The 18823-nt window shown below is 38.4% G+C and overlaps 1 protein-coding gene across 13 annotated transcripts in view; it reads right to left on the bottom strand.

Annotated features, from left to right (window-relative positions):
- dlg3 (discs, large homolog 3 (Drosophila)) overlaps positions 1-18823 on the bottom strand; it is a 110773-nt gene that overhangs the window by 78216 nt on the left and 13734 nt on the right. For 4 of the 13 annotated variants that reach the window (XM_008420772.3, XM_008420771.3, XM_081611787.1 and 1 more), the window contains one exon: positions 17627-17737. In XM_008420772.3, coding sequence (XP_008418994.2) covers positions 17627-17737 — 111 coding nt within the window. Of the gene's footprint in view, positions 1-11115; positions 12474-17626; positions 17738-18823 lie in introns of those variants that run through there. The other 9 variants (XM_008420776.3, XM_081611789.1, XM_008420767.3 and 6 more) reach the window with 8 other exon arrangements.

Here is an 18823-nt window from a genome sequence, read left to right as displayed (position 1 = left end):
GCTCTGGACAACATTAGCCGTCTAATCAGAGGGGGGGCAGGAAGTCATGTGAGCCAAACGTGCATGAAGCACTGTGTGTTGCTCCTGCCATTTGTTTCTTTGTACTGCATTCACAAAGCAAAGAGGAATATATCCACTTAGGTAGAAACTGTTCCATATGGACAGTGAATATTTATTTTTGCATTTGAAGGACAATGTAAACACAGCAGGTCATTTTACCCATTTTGAAAAAACTAAATCAGGTGTTAGCATTTTTGGTCAAATGTGTTTGAAACAAACAGCTCTGTTTTTTTAAAAACGCCAATCCATTTTCTCTTGTTCTAACTTGCATTTTTATGCCTGTTTCCCACCACATACATGTATAACACCTCATTGGAATGAAGGCAAACGGCATGAGAACAGAAGGATGCTACGTACTGAAGCATCATTTGGAAAACGATGCTCAAGAGAGAAAAAAAAAAGCCTCTGATTTGTTTAATGATTGAGGAAAAAGTGGAGGAAGAGAAAGACGGGAGCGACAGAAATGAAGAATGCTTCAAAACACCATCCACACCCCCACACACAGAAATAAGAGGCCAGACCAAATGGCTGAAGGGTTGCTTGGATAATGCATTAGACAGAGATGGCACTCAGAGCAGCTACACATGGTAAGAAACGCGCTGCTTCGCCAAATGTCTTCAACACACACACATACACACACACGCACAAAGAAAATGGATGATAGAATGAGGAATAGCAGTCTGAAAGATGAGCTACATGAGGAAATGCTCAAGCTCATCATCAGGCAGTTTGTGAAGAGCAGCTTTTAAATTCATTCAACTCAAAACTGAATGAAAACTGTGGAAATTTATTTATACTGCATGCACACACAAAAACAAACAGCTTTAGGAAGCACAAGGCGATCTCCATCTAGCACCATCAGGTGACGTAGATATAGAGGTGTAAGGATCAATCGGTCCTGATTTCCTTAAGTTTGGATGATCGGCCGATACGTACATGTGAAACCGAGCTTATCCATTGTCCTTAGGGTGCATTCACTTCTAGTTCATTTTTTTTAGAAAGTCCAGTTCGTTTGGAGACGTGTGAATACACAATCAAACTCTGGTCTGCCTACAAACCTCTGTCTTGGTTTGAAAGCATATGTGAGCGCCAAGCGGACCAGACACTGCACCAAAAGCGCAGGGGATTCTGAGCCGATTGTTGAAGAGTTTTTGCTTGGTAAATTTCCCAAAGACTAAAAAGAAATCCTACAACTGCTAAAATCTAATGCCACTCCATCTTTATTTACATGTTGTGAAGAAGGAAGTTGTGCTCAGTGATTTGTTGAGAGGTTTTTATGTCATTTCCTTCAGAGGATCTTGGTGAGAACTTGATTTTCAATTAGTTTGGTTTGTTTGTTTGACAGTGCAGTGTGAAAATGAACAGCACCAGCTGAAAATGTAACATATGTTGCCATTTTTGTCCCCAATCGAACCAAGTCTACCTGACTTTTAGGTGTGAAAACGCCCTTGTTTACATTTAAATAGCCACAAAGCTGCTGCATGTGGGCATTTTCATTTCGCACTACAAGGAAATCTAAAACTCAGGATACTTTATTTGTGGTTTGTTTGTCCTCAACTGACATCTCTGTACACATTATTTTCAGTAAGAGGCTCAAAACGGCTCTGTAGTCTAACTTATTGTGCAAGTTTTGTTTTTAAAATGTAAAAAATAAAATACTAAAGAAACTGAATTCTTTAGCTTAATTTCCTTCATTTAGCAGTGTTTGTAACAGCGGCAGTTCTTAGCAAAGCTAAATATTTTACATTCTTACAGCCAATGGGAATATTTAAAATCAACTCAAGTTGAGGGTATGACAAAATAAATGAAAACAAATTAAATATTTTACTAACCTCTTAAAAAGAGAAAAGGCTTTTAGAAAGAATCAAGAACTTAGTAGATACGGCACGTAAAATAAAAGCTACTTAAATAATGTATTTATTTGAACTCGCAGACAGCTGGAAATTAAAAAGTAAGCCCTATCTGTACATAACAGCGTCACATTTACAATCATCCTCTTTGACAGTTTTATTGAGTAAAACTACTTTCATTTACAAACCAGCTCCCATCATTTCATCTTTAGGATTTTATCAAACGAAAGTGAATTACTGTAAAATTAACTACACATCGCCCGCAGATGTGCAAAATTAAAAACCTATTTCAAATGGTTTGGATTCGGGCCTGTGAGACACAGAGAGGCTTTTAATGTGAAACATCTTAGCAGGAAATACCACATTTGGCAGACCTGGCTAGTAATAATAGGGTCTGATACAAAAAAGAAGAAATCAGGCGACTATGTAACGATAGATAAATAGCTAGATAGACAGTTTCTAGTGCAGATGTCTTGGTAAACTTGAAATAAGACTAACTTAAAAGTAACTTTTCAGCAAGATTTAGGCACTTATTTTAAGTAAATAATTCCTTAATTTAATTTAATAATTCCTAACTTATAAGTTAGTCTTATTTCAAGTTTACCAATATATTTGCACTAGAAAGTAGACCAAAATTACGTGGTAAGATTTTCTGTTTTTGCAGTGTAGAATATCTAAAAATAATAGAATTAGTAATGGTAAATATTTCAGTTAAAATATAGCGAGTGATGCATGATGTCCAATTTAGTAGAATATAGTTAGAGAATTTTAGCCCAATATAAAGAACTCCTAAATAATTTAACTGCTACACTAGTCTTTCAAGGTTAGCGATTAATAATTATAAATATTTTAGTTACTTGAATGGCTGTATGTTGCTGAAGAATAAGAAATTCATAAGTTGCTCAGCCAGTTTCGATTTTGGAGGCATTTTGTCTGAATTTAAACAATACACATATGAGAAAGCAGCCTTTAAATAATGGCCCACTTCAGTGCCTAGAGAGGCTCAACATGCATTAATTTTGTTTCTTTCACTTCTTAAACAAAACAACGGTTTAATTGAACTTAAATAAAGATAAGTAGCAACTTCCCAGGTACAATCTGCTATATTTTTTAGTTGTTTCTTTTTATTATTCAGCTCTTGAGTTCTGTTTGAAATCTATGTGCCTCTTTCTAAGTGTTACCAAAATAACAGCTGATATGGCAGTGAAATAAAAGCAATAACTGCACAAGCACTGTTGAAAGCACCCACACACCCCCACAAAAATGAAGAGGAGTCAGAAGGCTCCGGGACCAGCTATTCACTGATATTGATTGGATATACACATATTCCATGGCAACATGTGGGTGATGGAAGCTGCTACAGTTTGCAAAAGAAGTCGGCACATTCTTGCAAACAGAGGTTGTAGAAAATAGACATAAACATCAGTTCATACTTCTACATGCTGAAGCGACCAGGGCTTCTTTTAATTAACATTTAAAGAGCGAAGCGTGAAAGATCCCAGTGTGCCCTCCCTTTTAGCCCCAACAGGAAGTCTCCCGCTGATTCAGGAATCCAGTCTGCCCTGCAGAACGCTGTCACATTTCTAGGCCAGTTTATATTGTGATCAGCAAAAACCTCTAAATAAAACAAAGCAGGCAAGCAAACAAACAGCACCGTCCCCTCCCCTCCCGTACTACCCTATTCTCCTGTGCTGACTGGCAGTGGGAGCCAGAGTGGGGAGCAAGCAAAATGATATGGGGCTGAGCGCTGGCCAGTCCTCTGACAATGACCATATGGATCACAGGGGCATGGCAGCCTCGACTTCCAGTGGGACACACACACACGCACCCCCACACGCACACACACACGCACACACTCAGTGTCATTCACCTGAAACACTCGAATAAAATCCTACATAAACCGTAAATCATCAGCTAACATAAACCACATAATGAGCAGAAACAGGCGTTGGTGTTGAGACATTTCCTCTGAGTTTTCCAGACATGACTTCCATGTTGAAACAAAATGTACAAATCCAGCCTGAATGTCTCAACAAGGCAACAAAGCCACTGAGTGGAGGCTTTTAAATTAAATGTAGGAGGAGGGATTCGACACAGTTCAGTCTCCAGGTCAACATTTTATATCTTTGTTATGAATCAAGATCTCCAGCTTCCACAACGGCGACTGGCTTGTCAAAGGTTTTTGCAGTACAACAATGTAAATATCTGATCTGCCTTTTCTCACAAACTTCTCTTTTACTTGGCCTGGCCACTAAATAGTAAATTTTTCTTCCTTCAACAACAGAAAATTACTTAACATGTATTATCAAATTACTGTTAAGCATCAGTGAATGTATTTATTTGTATTAAAATGCATAAACTTTGCCTGTTAGTGGACTTTTGTTAGCACTGAAATATAAAACTACACTGGGTGTGTATAAACAAAATTTAACCCACAAACTTCTATTTATTCCCTTTTCTTTCTGCAGATCAAGGGTTTTTGATTTGTGTCTAATTTCTTACATTTTTTTCTATTTTGGCTTCGTGTTTTGTATAATACTGACATATAGGAATCTGCCATGTTTGTTCAAACATGTTTACACTTGAGGTTAAGATTTAAACAATATTGAAACTCAGTAGAGACCAGAGTATGCATTAAAACCCTAAATTTCTTTTTGCCGTGATTGTAACCGTCTGAATATGATTATTAACCGGAGTTGCTGCCATGTAACTTCTATTGCAAACAAGATGAACATTAATAGTCCAGTTATTAGATCATAATGGTAAAATTTCAACCATGATGAAGTGATAGGACAAAACAGAAGATGATAAGTTGCCTTACTAAAAGTGATAGTACAAGCCACTGAACTGAAGGTGTATTAAATTTTTCATGGACTGCTTCTGCATTTCTTAAATTATTAATAGCTCATTGGATTATGTCCTATTTAACTAATTATAAAATCTTCTGAGAACCACAAGGCTTCCTTTCGTCTTGTTATTTAAGTTCGTTTGGAGACTGACAATAATTAAATCAATCAACTTTTTATGAAATGTTTGAAAACTGAGTTATTGAGTTAGTTATTTAATACGCAGCCCAAAATTATAATCTTTAATATCCTGTTTACTCCCAAACATCCCAAAAACCATATAAAAATGAATGAAATATTTACAGCACAAGCATCAGCTTTTAACATTAGACTTTAACAACCTTAAACAACACATCTACCATGGAAACAAGGTAAATAAGAATGATAACTGACCGGAGTATTAACCATCCACCACCAACAAACTAAGAAAAGGGATTTTAAATTTAAAGCCACAGAATTTTACAGTATCTCTACAATAAAGTCTCTAATAAACATAGCACAAATCAATAAAAGTGGTTACTAACAGAGTTTTTAAAATGTACTCTGCATATGTAACTACTCAGTCCAGTAAAGGGTTTAACTTCAAAGAAGGAGGGAAGGAAATGACTTACATTAAACACAGAAATCCAATAACCTTCTTCTGACATGATAAAGACGTAACAAACAAAGCAGCTTCCTACAGAAAGCAGCCCACCCGTGTTTCAGTACTTAGGGTCATCTGGCCTGTCTACAAGGAATTTCTATTACATTATCTTGAAGATCCGTCTCTCTTTAATCAACTTATTTCTCTTTAATTTACTACGTTAACTTTCCACTGCATCCTATGGCGGTTTCTGATTCAGAATGTCAGTGTTTAATAAAGGTCAGAATTATATAAATATTTTTTTCTGCAACTAAATTGACATAATTTTGTTTTCAGCCATCTGGATTTTGTACACAATTTGCAGGCAACTTGTATTTATATTAAATCATTGTATTGGCGAAACAGAGCTCAAATTCTGCCTATATCAACTTAAATCATCAAACAATGGTACTTTTTCTTCTTTTTTATTTCATATGTACGAGGAATCAGGTTAATAATGCACAGAATTACAAGTCAGTCTTATTGCAAGAGACTCAAATTTAAAAATCTAATTTTGAAAGCGGTAACAGCTGCAAAACATTGCAAAAATTATCAGAGAGCTGATTGTTCCATATAGTTTCTGTATCTCTATAGTCATACTGATCCATTTTACCTGAAAATTTTTTCTTCAGCAGTGGAGTCCTAAGCAGTGAATGTTTATGAGGATCTTTGCATATGAATGCAACCTGAACCTGTTGTTTTTATTAAAAAACTAAATAAAACTAAACTAAGCAAACACCAAAATATGAGTTCAGATGAGGATCGTTTGCCAGATTAAAGTACATTTTTGAAAATAACCTTTAAGCAAATATAAAAAATTTTCATTACTCTTCATTAGGATAACATTTCTGTATTAAAATGTTTTTAATTGGTCTAATGTAATATTCTAATCTTAAATGTCATATTTTCATTGGCCGAAAAGCACAATTACCAGAAAACATCCGTCTGCTTGTAATTCCTCTACATAATGTGGTTCATTTAGCGAAATAAATTAACTTTTCGATAATGTATATTCTCCAGAGCACATGTGTCGAACTCAAGACCCGGGGATAGAATCTGGCCATTTTTTATATAGCCCTCTTGACTCCAAATTATACCAATAACACCCAAATCTGCCAACTTCACACAAAATCAAGAGATTTTTTTCTGATTTTACTGCCATGTTTGCTCAAAATTTGTCAAAAACTTCAGGTCTGCTGCCTCAGCTTTACTTCATGTCTAATTATAGTCTGTGATCAATACTGCGAGTATCAAAAAGTCACATTTAACATCAAACATTAGCGCAATGTTTGATGGGTGTCTAATATTGTAAAAATTCCTTAGGAATATTTTATTTCTGAATTAGCACCACAAAATCTGTGATTTTGATTAAGACACAAAAACAATCAAATTCCTGGAGAGACAGCTATTTATTAATATTTTAACTGTTTAATGGGTTTTAGGAACATTCAGATTTTTGATAAGCTGAGCTTTGTTTATTCCCTGCTCTGGAGAATACAAGAGTCATTAAGATCTGGAAACCTTAATGGCTCTTAATATAAGATAGCTTAAAATGTTAACCGCACAGTCATTTAGTTTTAAAACATAAAAATAAGTTTTATCAGAGTGCTTTTTACATGTCATGTAAAGTCACCTCTGCTCCAAATATAAATAATAACCACTCATGACTAGAAGGCCAGAAAAAACTGGGTAGAAATGGAAGAAATGAAGTTACCAATCACACTGTTCATGGTCCAAGTCTTATATTTAGAAAAAAATCTGCCTTTCTGAGAAGTTCTCAGATAAATCTCTTCATCTCTGAACTGATGAGAATATCCCTGGTTTAGGACGGATCCTTTTAAGATCGCAGTGTGTGATCCAGCTCAAGACATTTGGACGTGTTGCACTTGTAAATCCCATCCGTTAATACGCTCTGGATCGCCGCTACAGGAAAGGCAAATCAAATCCAACCCAGCAAAATCTCATCAGACAGATGTATAGACCAATGACACCAATAAATCAATCTGACTGTAAAAATGCAAGAACACACACACAAGCACAGACACAAGTACACACACACACACACACACACACACACACACAGTCTGATCAAGGCCTGAAGGCTTTCATGTAGTAATCACCTATGGGAGTGTTAAGCAAGGAACGCCCACTGTGTCTGTGCATTCATTTAATACACTACTACACAGTCTGTTATGAGCAGTACTTCTGGCAGAGCACTTTTTAACTGAATCTTGATGCTAATAAATAAGGTAAACTCAGATTAATATTTAAAGCTAATCATAGCCACAGAGTTGGAGAACAGACAAAGACAGATTGGAGCCCGGCGGGAGAAAGAGGGAGCTTTCTAACGGATGATCCCAGTAGACTGAGGTCTCCACTTTCCTCAGATTTAAATTCAAAAGCTCTTGTTTTAAAAGAATGTTCTGACAATCCCAGCTGAAATCAGCCATAATTAACCTAGCAAGCTCCTAACAAAAGTGGTACAATCATTTTGTAAATAGACGACACGGGGGGGAAATTAATAAAGCATCATCATGTGCCAGGGTGGGTAATGATTTCCTCACATTTACGGCTTATGTTTACGGCTTTAGGTTTATTTAGGAGTGGCAGTGATGCTTTATTATTGTCTCTGAATGAATGAGGATAGTTTCAGCCTTTTATCATGCTAGTTTCCAAAAACATGGGGAGGGATGTTGGCATCATAAACATCAACTTACTGTATAATTCTGGTAGGAATACCAACATGAAACTTACAACAGATGTTGGTAGGAACTCGGGCTAAACAAGCCCACAAAGAAGCAAATGACATTTAATTTATAAATTACATTTTGTAAAATAAATTGGAATGACACAGGGAATAAAAATTCTGTTGAAAGGCCTTTTTATGACAACTTCAAGATGTCTTGTGTCGTGTTCATGGAGAAATGAGTGCAATGCATTGCCACGGTGTGAGCTTTGGGTCTTTCAACAGATTTTCAGAAGGATTCGAGTCAAGGCTACTGAATGGAAAAGTCTATCATCTTTATTTTGAGCTCTGAAACTAATTCATTTCTTTGGTTGTGTGGACTCAATGTCTTAAAAATCCATCTTTGTTCATTTTCACATTTGTGTAAAGACTACATTCAGCCCTCAATTAAAGGCTGACAACCAGCAAACCTACCTACAAACCTACTTGTTGGTTGGGTGTTTTTGGAATGATATGCACTTCTACTCCTACTGCAAGGACATGGTGCACTCAACTTTTGGTCTCATCTAACCTCACTATTTTATTAGCCTATTTGAACGTTCTGCAACAAACTTTCAGCAAGATCTAACAAGCTTTTTCTTCAGAAGTGAAGCCTGGTGCTGCTGAACAAAAAATAACTTAGGTAGTCACGAATGTCCATTGCTGAGGAAAAAGCTTGTTAGGTTGTTTAAAGTTTGTAGCAGAACATTTAAATAGGCTAATGATGCTGTTGTTTACTGTAAAACTACCTCTGCATTTCAGATGTCCAATGATGTGGTCTCTGGGTTACGGATGACAAGTCTTTTAATTGTTTTATTCCTCTTTCAGAAATCTAGGAACACCTGTGATAGATTAATGGTGAAATTATGTCCTTTTAACTTGGATCACTGGAAATACTAATAGTTTAGAAATACATCTTTAACCAATAATACCATCAATATCTTTTGCAACAGTAAGGTTGCAAAGGTAACGAGAAACAATTAAGGTATTTCAGCTCATTTCTTGCCTTTCTTTGCCCTTTTGCAGCTCATTTTCTTTGTGTGTTTAATTATTTCCCGTATCATTTCATTAATATAGTTTATTTTCTTTTCATTTGTTTGCATTTTTTACTAATATATGTTGTGAATTTTATATAAATCGGTCAAACAGAAATATTGAGGTGTTTAATGACTATTTCAGTAAAATAATTGATGGATAAATGTCCTGTTCTCCAGCTATGGATATGTAGAGAAAAGAAGAGCCAGATTCACGTTTTCCCACAACGATGAGCAACATTGGCAGATCGTAGACGTATGTTTCTAGCCATGTCATGTTGGACGCAGACAGAAGTGGAGACACAAACTGGCCATTTACATGGATGTTGTAGAAGACGGAGGGACAGATGTTTTCCCGTAGTGTCAGTGTCTCTCCAGCTCCTCTCTCTGACAGCACCACCAACCAACTCCTCTTACATAACCACAAACCCCCTTTTGGGCCGCTGCCTGCCTTTATTGGCTTATTTCTCTCCTTTTCAACCTTTACATTTTTACCCCACTTAACCCTGCAACACATCCCTAACTGCTCATCTGAATTTCAATCCCTTTACGTCACAGATAAACTGTAGCTACTGTTGCACTCAAGGCACGTTGAACGTGCGACACGTTAAACAATTCATATACAGAGGTGAAAATTCACATCGTAGAAAGACGCAAAGATCCTGTACAGAGGCGTTTTCCTTAGTGGTGCATTTTCAACCAACTCAAGACCCCTGAGTGAATAACAGCGCAACTTAAAGATATTTTATCGAGTTGTAGCCAATTTATGCTGTGCAGCTTTAGTACTGAATGAATTTCTTGGCTACATACGTGATGCAGTCCTCTAATGGACATTAAAATCTCCATATAAGCAATAACTCCTTACATAATCACATTTGTTGCAAGCTTTCAAAATGTCTGATTGGTCTGGATGAAGCAAGAATGTAACGTTACAGAAACTGAAAAATAAAACACATTCATGGCCCTAAAGCTGAAATACCTCCTCATTAGCTTTAATCTGCTAATATCAGCAAGCTTGCGGCTCAGATGAAGGCTCCATTTTCTTCTTGCCTTCCATATTCCAATGTTTCATCCTCAAATCACAATCGGACATAAATGACATCAATGCAATGCAAACAATGCAGATGGCTTCAGTTGCCGCGAATGCAAGACTGCATAAACACATACTCATGCACAGTAAGAGCCATTTCTTGAATCTCATGTTCGCCAAGCTGCCCTTCCCCCCACCCAAAGATCACTCTCATGCTCACATACGTGCACCTTGATTAATTAAAGGCTGAGCTTCTGAAGCTGTCCTGACCTTTTCTTAACCGTCATTTATATACACACGTGTAAATAAATGACAATAATGGAAACAAAATGGAGCCCACTGGGGGGGAGATAAAGCTAGTTTCATTCATTCTGTGCAACATGTAAGGCGCAACATTTAGAAACAGGCTGAGTTCTTTTGTTACAAAACAATCTCATTATGCTGAGGTTGTTTTAATCACAAGGCCTGCCTAATGAAAACGACACTGGTGTCAAACATCGATTTCATTATCAATTTGCTAATGAGACTTTATCCCTTACTTAGCTGATCAGAAACAAATCCATTTTTCCTTCATCTAATTTTTCGGATACTAATTTCAGAGTAGAAATCTAAATTTGAAAGCATAAAAAAACCCACAATCCTTTAGCCTGTGGCATCAGCATCAGTGTAAGCCTTTGACGACACATAGTAGGTGTGTTAAATCTATAGGCATTAGTCATCTGCATTAGTCCCAAACATGCAGATCATCTCCATGTACGTGCACTGAAACCAGATTCATCCTGTTCCAACAGAGGAACCCCAGTCAACAAATTAAAGAGAGGGGGGGTTGAGGTGACTGCTAAATTAGAAGTATCTTTAATTAGCTGAAGTAGCTGATTTTATTTGTCACTATTGCAATCACTTATGTGATCTCTACAAAACCCTAACAGAGTGAGGAAAGCGGATTACCTGGTCGTACCACTCCCGGTTGGTGCAGGTGCACTCAGGCCACCATCCTCCTTGTCCACTGGAGTTGTTGCCGTTTACTTTGGGGCCACACTTGGACTGGCCCTTTGGGTTGGGGCCTCCAGGGCCTCCACCAGACATAATCTTGCCCTTACTTCTCCCCAAAGTGCCACCTCCACCACCTCCTCCTCCACCCCCACCGCCTCCTCCTCCTCCCATGCTTCCACCCCCTCCTGAGGCTGGAGGGGGCAAGGTCTGGCCTCCCCCGTACCCAGGTGGGTATCCATAGGGCTCGGCCTGCCAGTCTCCTCCGTACGCTGGGGGGTCCATCCTGCGCAGAGCTGCCATACGGGTCACCTCATAACATTCTGGGCACTTGCAGCAGTGATGGTGTTTGTGCATGCTGGCTGTGCTGGCTGGGCTGACGCTGGGATGAGCGGCGTGGCACTCGGTCTCTGCTGCCTCCTCAGATCTCACACGGCACGCGGCGATCGGCTCGCAGAGCGCTAGCGTCGAAGGAAATAACACCAATCACAGGAATTTGTAGATTTTCCCCTCTATCGTGTGTTTTTTTTCCTTCTTTTTTTTCTCTCTCTCTCTCACTCTCTGTTTTGGTCAAATCCGGTTGCTTTATTCCTCGTGGATGTAGAGAACAAAAAAAAAAAAAGAAGCTGAAACTGAGACGGATGGGAAGCAGCAACAGGAAAACAAAAAATACAAAATGGGCACGTAGTCTTTGTCCTCTTGACGTAGAAGATCAAAGGAAATATTTAAGATATTGTATGCCACCACGCAATCAGAGACCAGCCCTGATGATAGAAATATCTTCTTGCTTCTCTTGGTTCACAGTGATACGCATATAAATTCATAGATATATAGATTCTTTTGTTTATATATCATATATATTTACACACACAAATACATATAAAAATATTAATATAAACAGACGAGCACAAATACAGATATGTACAAGGATAAATGTATATTTATATATATAAATATCTATATGCGTGTGTACAAATATATATATAGATATATAAACAATATGTATAAATAAATGATATCCGCAAATGAAAATCTTCCTTAGTTGATTCTGTATCTTCTTGATGTGTCAAAAAAAAAATCTCACGTTTTTTTTTTTCCTCCTGCGTTGAAAATCGTTGCCTTTTGCTCTCTGTCCCTTTTCTCAGGCTGCAGAGAGGAGCTGAGCGCTGGATCGCCTCTCAGTCAGCTTGCCCTAGATGTGGATTATTCAGAGGGATGCGAGTGAGCAAGAGGGAGGCTGGTGAGAGAGATAGAGAGAGGGGAGCAGCAGCGAGGGAGGAGGGGGAAGGATACATAGCAGCATCCCTCTAGCAGCTCAGTCCTGACAGCCACAGCCAATCAACTCGCAGCGTCGCCATCAGCAGCAGCAGCACCAACAGGACTGAGCGCTTCACTAGCTGCTCTTAAAGGGGCAGCGACACCGACGCCTCACTGCTGCCCGCTTTGGGTGAGAAGGCACTTCTTCACGAAGTACGCCACAGTAAAAAAAAGGGGGAAAGATGGGAAAAAAAGCATCGCATGTGTTAATTTTCTTAACATTTTCAAGAGAAAGAGCAAGGGAGTCCTAATCCGCAATCAATGACAACCACAGACTGTAATCCATCAAAAGTGAGTCTAATCCATGTTTTTCATCAAGCCAGTGCAGCCAAAATCCAACTTACAATGAGCACCCCTGTCCCTCCGACTGATCACTGGCCACCTCCCCGGTCATCTCCAGTTCAGCTGCAGACTTAACGCCTGTCCTGTGCCATCACTGACCATCCTGAGGCTCTGTGCCACAACACACATCCGCAAATAATCTCACAGAAGAAGCATAAGACAATCACAGAGTTTTTACATTTCAGCCATTCTTCATCTTTTTTTTTATTATTCTGAAAGACGTGGTCAAAAGGAGCAGTGGGAGAAATCTGCCCTCGTGGATCCTCATTTAGGAACCATAGGGGAATTATTTCATGTTCACAATGATGACATCAACACATGTGTACCAAACCAATAAGATTACACGCTTTGGCTTTCGAGTGGGTGGAGGAAGAGATTGAGAGTGTGAACGTGTGAAGGGAAAAGGAGAGAAGGAGAGCCTATATGGCTTTCATGTTGCTGTGGCAGTTACATTTCAGTAATTTGATAGGACTGCCTGGGAGCCGCTTTACATGCTTATGAATTTGTAGTTTAGTCACAAACCGGATACAAAACATCCCGACACAGAGTGAAAGGTTTGTCTTTACAGGGAGCTGATGGAAAGTGTTACAGTGTCGCCATTAAAGCCCTGTACGTATGCATTATTAATGGGGAACGGAGCTGGGTGTGTCATCGTGTGTTTCAATGTAGCCTTGCATGTTACGGCGCTTATATTTGAACACGGTGTGCTTCAGATTCAAACTCAACATCAGAGTAGCATTCTTATCAAACCAAACAGGATCTTAAGACGAGGCCAAAAGTGGCTCACGCAGCAGGCTCAGCCACACTTAATTACATGCAACAGTAACTCACTTCATTTTAATGATATTCTTTCACTCTATCCTAGTCCTTCCTTCAAGAAGAAGGAGAGACTTGTGCAATCTTATACAGAAGCAAAAAACCGCGAACGCCTTGTGATGCGGCCACAAACTCTTCCGAAGTCAACGAGAGCGTCGAGGCGAAGCTTTGAATCAAACGATGTAAGCATATCGATCCAGGCACACATGACCGCGCGCATGTGGCCACTAATCCTTCCCGGTGTTATTCTATGGTTCAATTTAAAGCCATCAGAAGAGCAAACATACGCAAACAAAACAGATGTATATTGATTTGCAAAATAAATGTAAAAATGAGGAGGTAAGAGAATTTTTCAGCAACGAATAAAGATCCACATACAAGATTGTTTATGCTGTGAACGGCAAAGTAAAGTTCAAGAGAGGAAGGAAACAAATCCATATTTAAAGAAGTTTAGGGTTTTCTACATTACAGGGAGAGGTGAAAAGACAAGGGTGATAATTATTGTCATTATTACTATGGGATAATAATTAAGACTTATATAAACAAAAATATCAAAACTGATACTAATATTACAAATTCAGAACTGTTCATTCATGATGCCAATAAAACAAAATAAAAACAAAAATAAATTTCAAATTCAGTTCGATTAATATTCATTCCATTCAATTCAGCCGGCTCCAACTAACATCTGCATGATGCAAAACATATTCACTGCAGTTCTCTAATTCGATAATAAACTGGCCAACTGCATTGCTTCTTTTTTTAAAAGAGCACAGTAATATTCAATAATTACAATATGCCATTGAGGCTGGTTTTTCAAAATAACATTTACGCAGGTATTAAACATACTTTTCATTTATTCCACACACTTTTTATTGGTCTGAAGTAATATCCTAATTTTAAATGTTTTCATTGTTTGTATGCATAAATAGAGGGATATAAAGTGTGTAATTAATCTATATAACTGCTTCATGAAGAGAAACTCGGTTAATGAAATGAATAAACTTTTCTATAATATTCCAGCTCATTAAATATGACGGTAAATGAAGGTTCTGATGGGAAAACGTCCCATAAGCAGAATCAGTACATATGACCTTGTAGAATCAAGAAGGAGGCAAACAGAGAAATGATCACAGACTGATCAGTGTGGACATACGTTACCTTTTAATATTGTTTGTTATATCAGTAATCAATGTTAAATATTCATTATTCTTTAAATATTCAAGTACTGCCAAAATGTAGTAGTTTATAAAACCTAAAACATGACAGGGACAAGGGTGTAAGAAAATGGATGGATGGATGGACATAATAATGATCAATGAATAACAAATAAGAAATTAAACTAAAATATAATAAAAAACCGAAGTTTTAGGCAAAATTCAAAAAGGTCAAATTCATATGAAATTATATACATTCCAGTTTAATCCTGATTAATTTTAGTGAAACCCAAATCTTTCCTTTATCATATTTGCAAGGACCAATTATAGCTATGTAAATTTATTAATTAGACTGCTTTATAAATTGATTTCTATTTGAAATAAATGTGCCCTCTGAAAATCTACTGGCAAATGAAAAAGAAGATGCATTAAATTAGGAAATCATCTTCCTTGCAGCCCTTTCAACACTATCAGCTCAGAACCAGGCTGCACAGCCCTTATTACATAAACCCACCTGGACATCCTGTAACACACACACGCACGCACGCACGCACGCACGCACGCACGCACGCACGCACACATTCATGTAGTCATAACGAGCATTACAAGCCCCAACCACTGCACAAACCGTGCATTGAGCTTTTCAGTCATTTCTAGGCATTTCTCTGAGAAGCTGTGTGGCTGCTCCTTTGTCACCTGACAGGATGTATGACCATAAAAGGACAGTCGGTAGTGAGGCAGTCTTAAAGGGGCAGGTTCTTAATAAAAACACACTAAGCCTCTGCTGTAACATTCAGTTATTGCAGGAAAGAATGAAGAAGCAAGTTGTATATGTGCAAAAAATACCAATAAACAATAAGTGTACATGCTACTTTACATTTATTGCATCAAACTTTTGTAATGTGGTGTTATGCATCATCTCATGATGAAATACAGAAGAAGAAGGTGACAAAGACACCATTAACTAAAGAAAAAGCAGCTGCTCGGCTATACAAACTAAATCCAGCACCACCAATTGATAGAATAATGAGAAAGGGAAATATACCCGCTGTGGGGAGCTAAAATTGATGGTTAATGAGGGAGATTTTATCAGAGCTGCACCACTGAGAAATGGTGGATTTTGTGCAAGCATAAAGGGAATGAAGAAGCAGAAAAGCTATGAAAAGGGACACAAGTAGGTGGTTAAAAGACCAGCTAAAAACTGACAGGAAGGTGAGCGTATTTGGAAAAATATGATGAAGCTGCTGCAGGTCCACGACAGATGCCATGGAAGAGGAAAGATGAAGCTAAGGTGCCCTGTGTGTGGGCAGAAATGCAATGACTACAGGGGGCTTTACTGAAGCATGGTGCTGAACAGAAGGGGAAGTAAAAATAGAGAGATGCAGAGAATACAACAAAGTGCTTATGCATCTGTGAGTGCAGCGGAATGCTAAATAAACTGTAATTGCCTATTCACCCCGCCACAGAAGAGTGCAACGCACCTGAAATCAGTGTGCTTGCTGAGTGTGCATCGACGCAAAATGTGCAGAACCGCACGCGCCGGAGAAGGAGAAGAAAGAAAGAGAGAGGAATAAAAAAGAGAAAAAAAACAGACACGAATTAAAAGAGGAATGAAAAAGACAGCATGAAAAACAGAGAAGCGAGGAGAGAGATAGAGCGGCAGAGCAGTCTGTAGGGATGCAGGCGGGGGAGGAATGTGGTTTCCATGGTAACTGGGGGGATAGGAGGGGAGGCTGAGCTCTGGGTGTCCGTTCCAGCTCCGCACTGCACCGGCCCTCGCCTCTCAGCCGCCTTGCTATCACTCTCCAGCCTCCCCCTCCACATCTTTCTCTCTACGCCCCCCACCACCGCCTCTCCTCTCTTCCTCTCGCTCTCTGCCGTTCCCTGCGCCTCACCTCCCTCCCCCAACGTGACAGTGGGAGGATCAAACATGCATACAACCTGTGCCGTCACTGGATTCTTATGCAGCCATTATCATCCATGCACACTGAACCCATGTGCTTACCGCCTGCACCCCTCCCGTTTGTTTTTTTTTGTTTTTTAACCCCCTTCAACTCCCCTGATCCTCATGCTTACACCCCCACCTCCACCACCCACTCATTGCACTAGATCTGGGCGCAGCTGAGGAGCAAAGCGCCTGCGGCCACTGTGCTGCCATGTGCCACTGGCCGTGTTGCAATGGGGAACGCATGTGAACACAAGGGCCTGTAAAAGCACTGAGGAAAATGGCAGGCTACTGAGACGCATCACGAAAGACAAGGACCGATCCGATTGCTCATGTGAGAAGCATATTGGCCAGCATCTGAAGAAACTGCCAAACATCTTGTTTATCTGGCAAAAAGTTGGTTCATACGAGGTCAAAAGCAGCAGCTGAAGAACCGAGATCCTTTAGTTAAGCAACTAACCGACACTGCAAAAAGTCTGACACTTGAAATCCTGATTCGAAACATTTATTGAATATTGACGTTCTGAACAAAAGAATCCCTTTCAGGTGACATCTATTGGTTATTTTAAATTTTTTAAATACATGCAGGGTCTTGCAAAAATGTTTGTATCTCTTGAACGTTTTTATTGTAACACATCGCCGTAACCTTCAATGTGTTGTAAAAATCTGATAACGCTAGCATACATATGTATTTTGTCTCCTGATTTAATAACTTATTGAGCCACTTTCAAACAGATGCATTTTAGGAAAGACACTTAGGTTGTATTTTGATGGCTTGCAGACAAATAGTTCAAGATGCTTTCTGTGATGCCTTAATAGAATAATATTAAAAGATGTATGCATTTGTGTTTAACAGGTTTATTGCGAGTATTTCTGTCATTTCTCCACTGACCTTTGGCATCTCGACGAGGGAGCGCGCCACAACACCAGAGACTCGCTCCACTTTGAGGGGACTGCTCCTGCTGGTCACTCGAACCCGAGACACGCCTTCATCCTCCTGGTCCTGCAGCAAGCACAGAAGTTTGGTTTTATATTTCATAAAATAGATTTAAAGATCTTTCTGCAATTCTGCATGACAGGAATCCCTCCTGTTCCCCACCATTACAAGCATGATGAAGCAGGCATAGAAAAGAAGATAGATTTGTAGGGCAACAATAACAATTGTTTTTATTTTTCAATAATTTTTTCTTAGGATGAAAGTACAGTATTCTTAATATTTCTTCAATAGAAATAGTTTGTGTAAGCTATTCTTGCCAATTTCAAAACAATCTCTTTAGCTAAACAGCTTAGTGACTAGATGAAACCAGATATATACACTCTAGAAAAAGACAAATCACCTTTGTTTCTCAGTTAACTTTTCATGTTATTTCTATTTATGTACATTTTAAAAGTTTAATTATGATTTAAAGTCTAACAGTAAGGAAAGAAGGTTATGTGTCTATTTCTGATGTGTATAAACATTTGGTTTCAGCTGTAATTATTTCACAATTCAATAGAAAATGCTAAAAGAATAAACAGACATTTGCTTTTAACTTGCCTTCACTTTCACAATTTGTCACTAAGAAAATGACTAAAGAAAGATGAAATTGGTGAAAAATTGCTCAAACGTCTTTTCCTTTATCTTTTTTAAGACGGTTTGAAAAACAGCTCCCACAATGCTGCCACAAACTTCACTGGAGTTTGATTACAGTGTGAACATAGAATAAAAGTTTAATTTATTCAAAATATATTTAGCTGAAAAAGTAATTTGTCATGAGTTCGTAAAACATTTGACATTATAAATTTGCTTTTAAACATTTATTAATACCATGACTAGATAAATTATGCTGAACTATAATTTGTCCTAGAAGTTATTGCAATAAATAACTTCTATATTACATGCAACATCTAACCTGAATGCACTGAAAAGGACAACATAACATTAATACAAATACTTTATTAAAACACTAATTAGCATGCGTGCACCTCCTGGTAAGTAAAAAAAAGACGACTTGCCTGTTATATAATCCTGACATTATTTTCACCTGCTGGTGGGGCTCAGGTGTGAACTGTTTGATCTCGTCTTTTATGACAAATTCACGTTAGCCAA

The sequence above is a fragment of the Poecilia reticulata genome, chromosome 10 (genome assembly GCF_904066995.2).
Source record: "Poecilia reticulata chromosome 10, P_reticulata-male-v2, whole genome shotgun sequence".
NCBI lineage: Eukaryota > Metazoa > Chordata > Actinopteri > Cyprinodontiformes > Poeciliidae > Poecilia > Poecilia reticulata.
The sequence above is the reverse complement of the archived record's forward strand: the minus strand, read 5'-3'. Positions and strand labels throughout refer to the sequence as shown.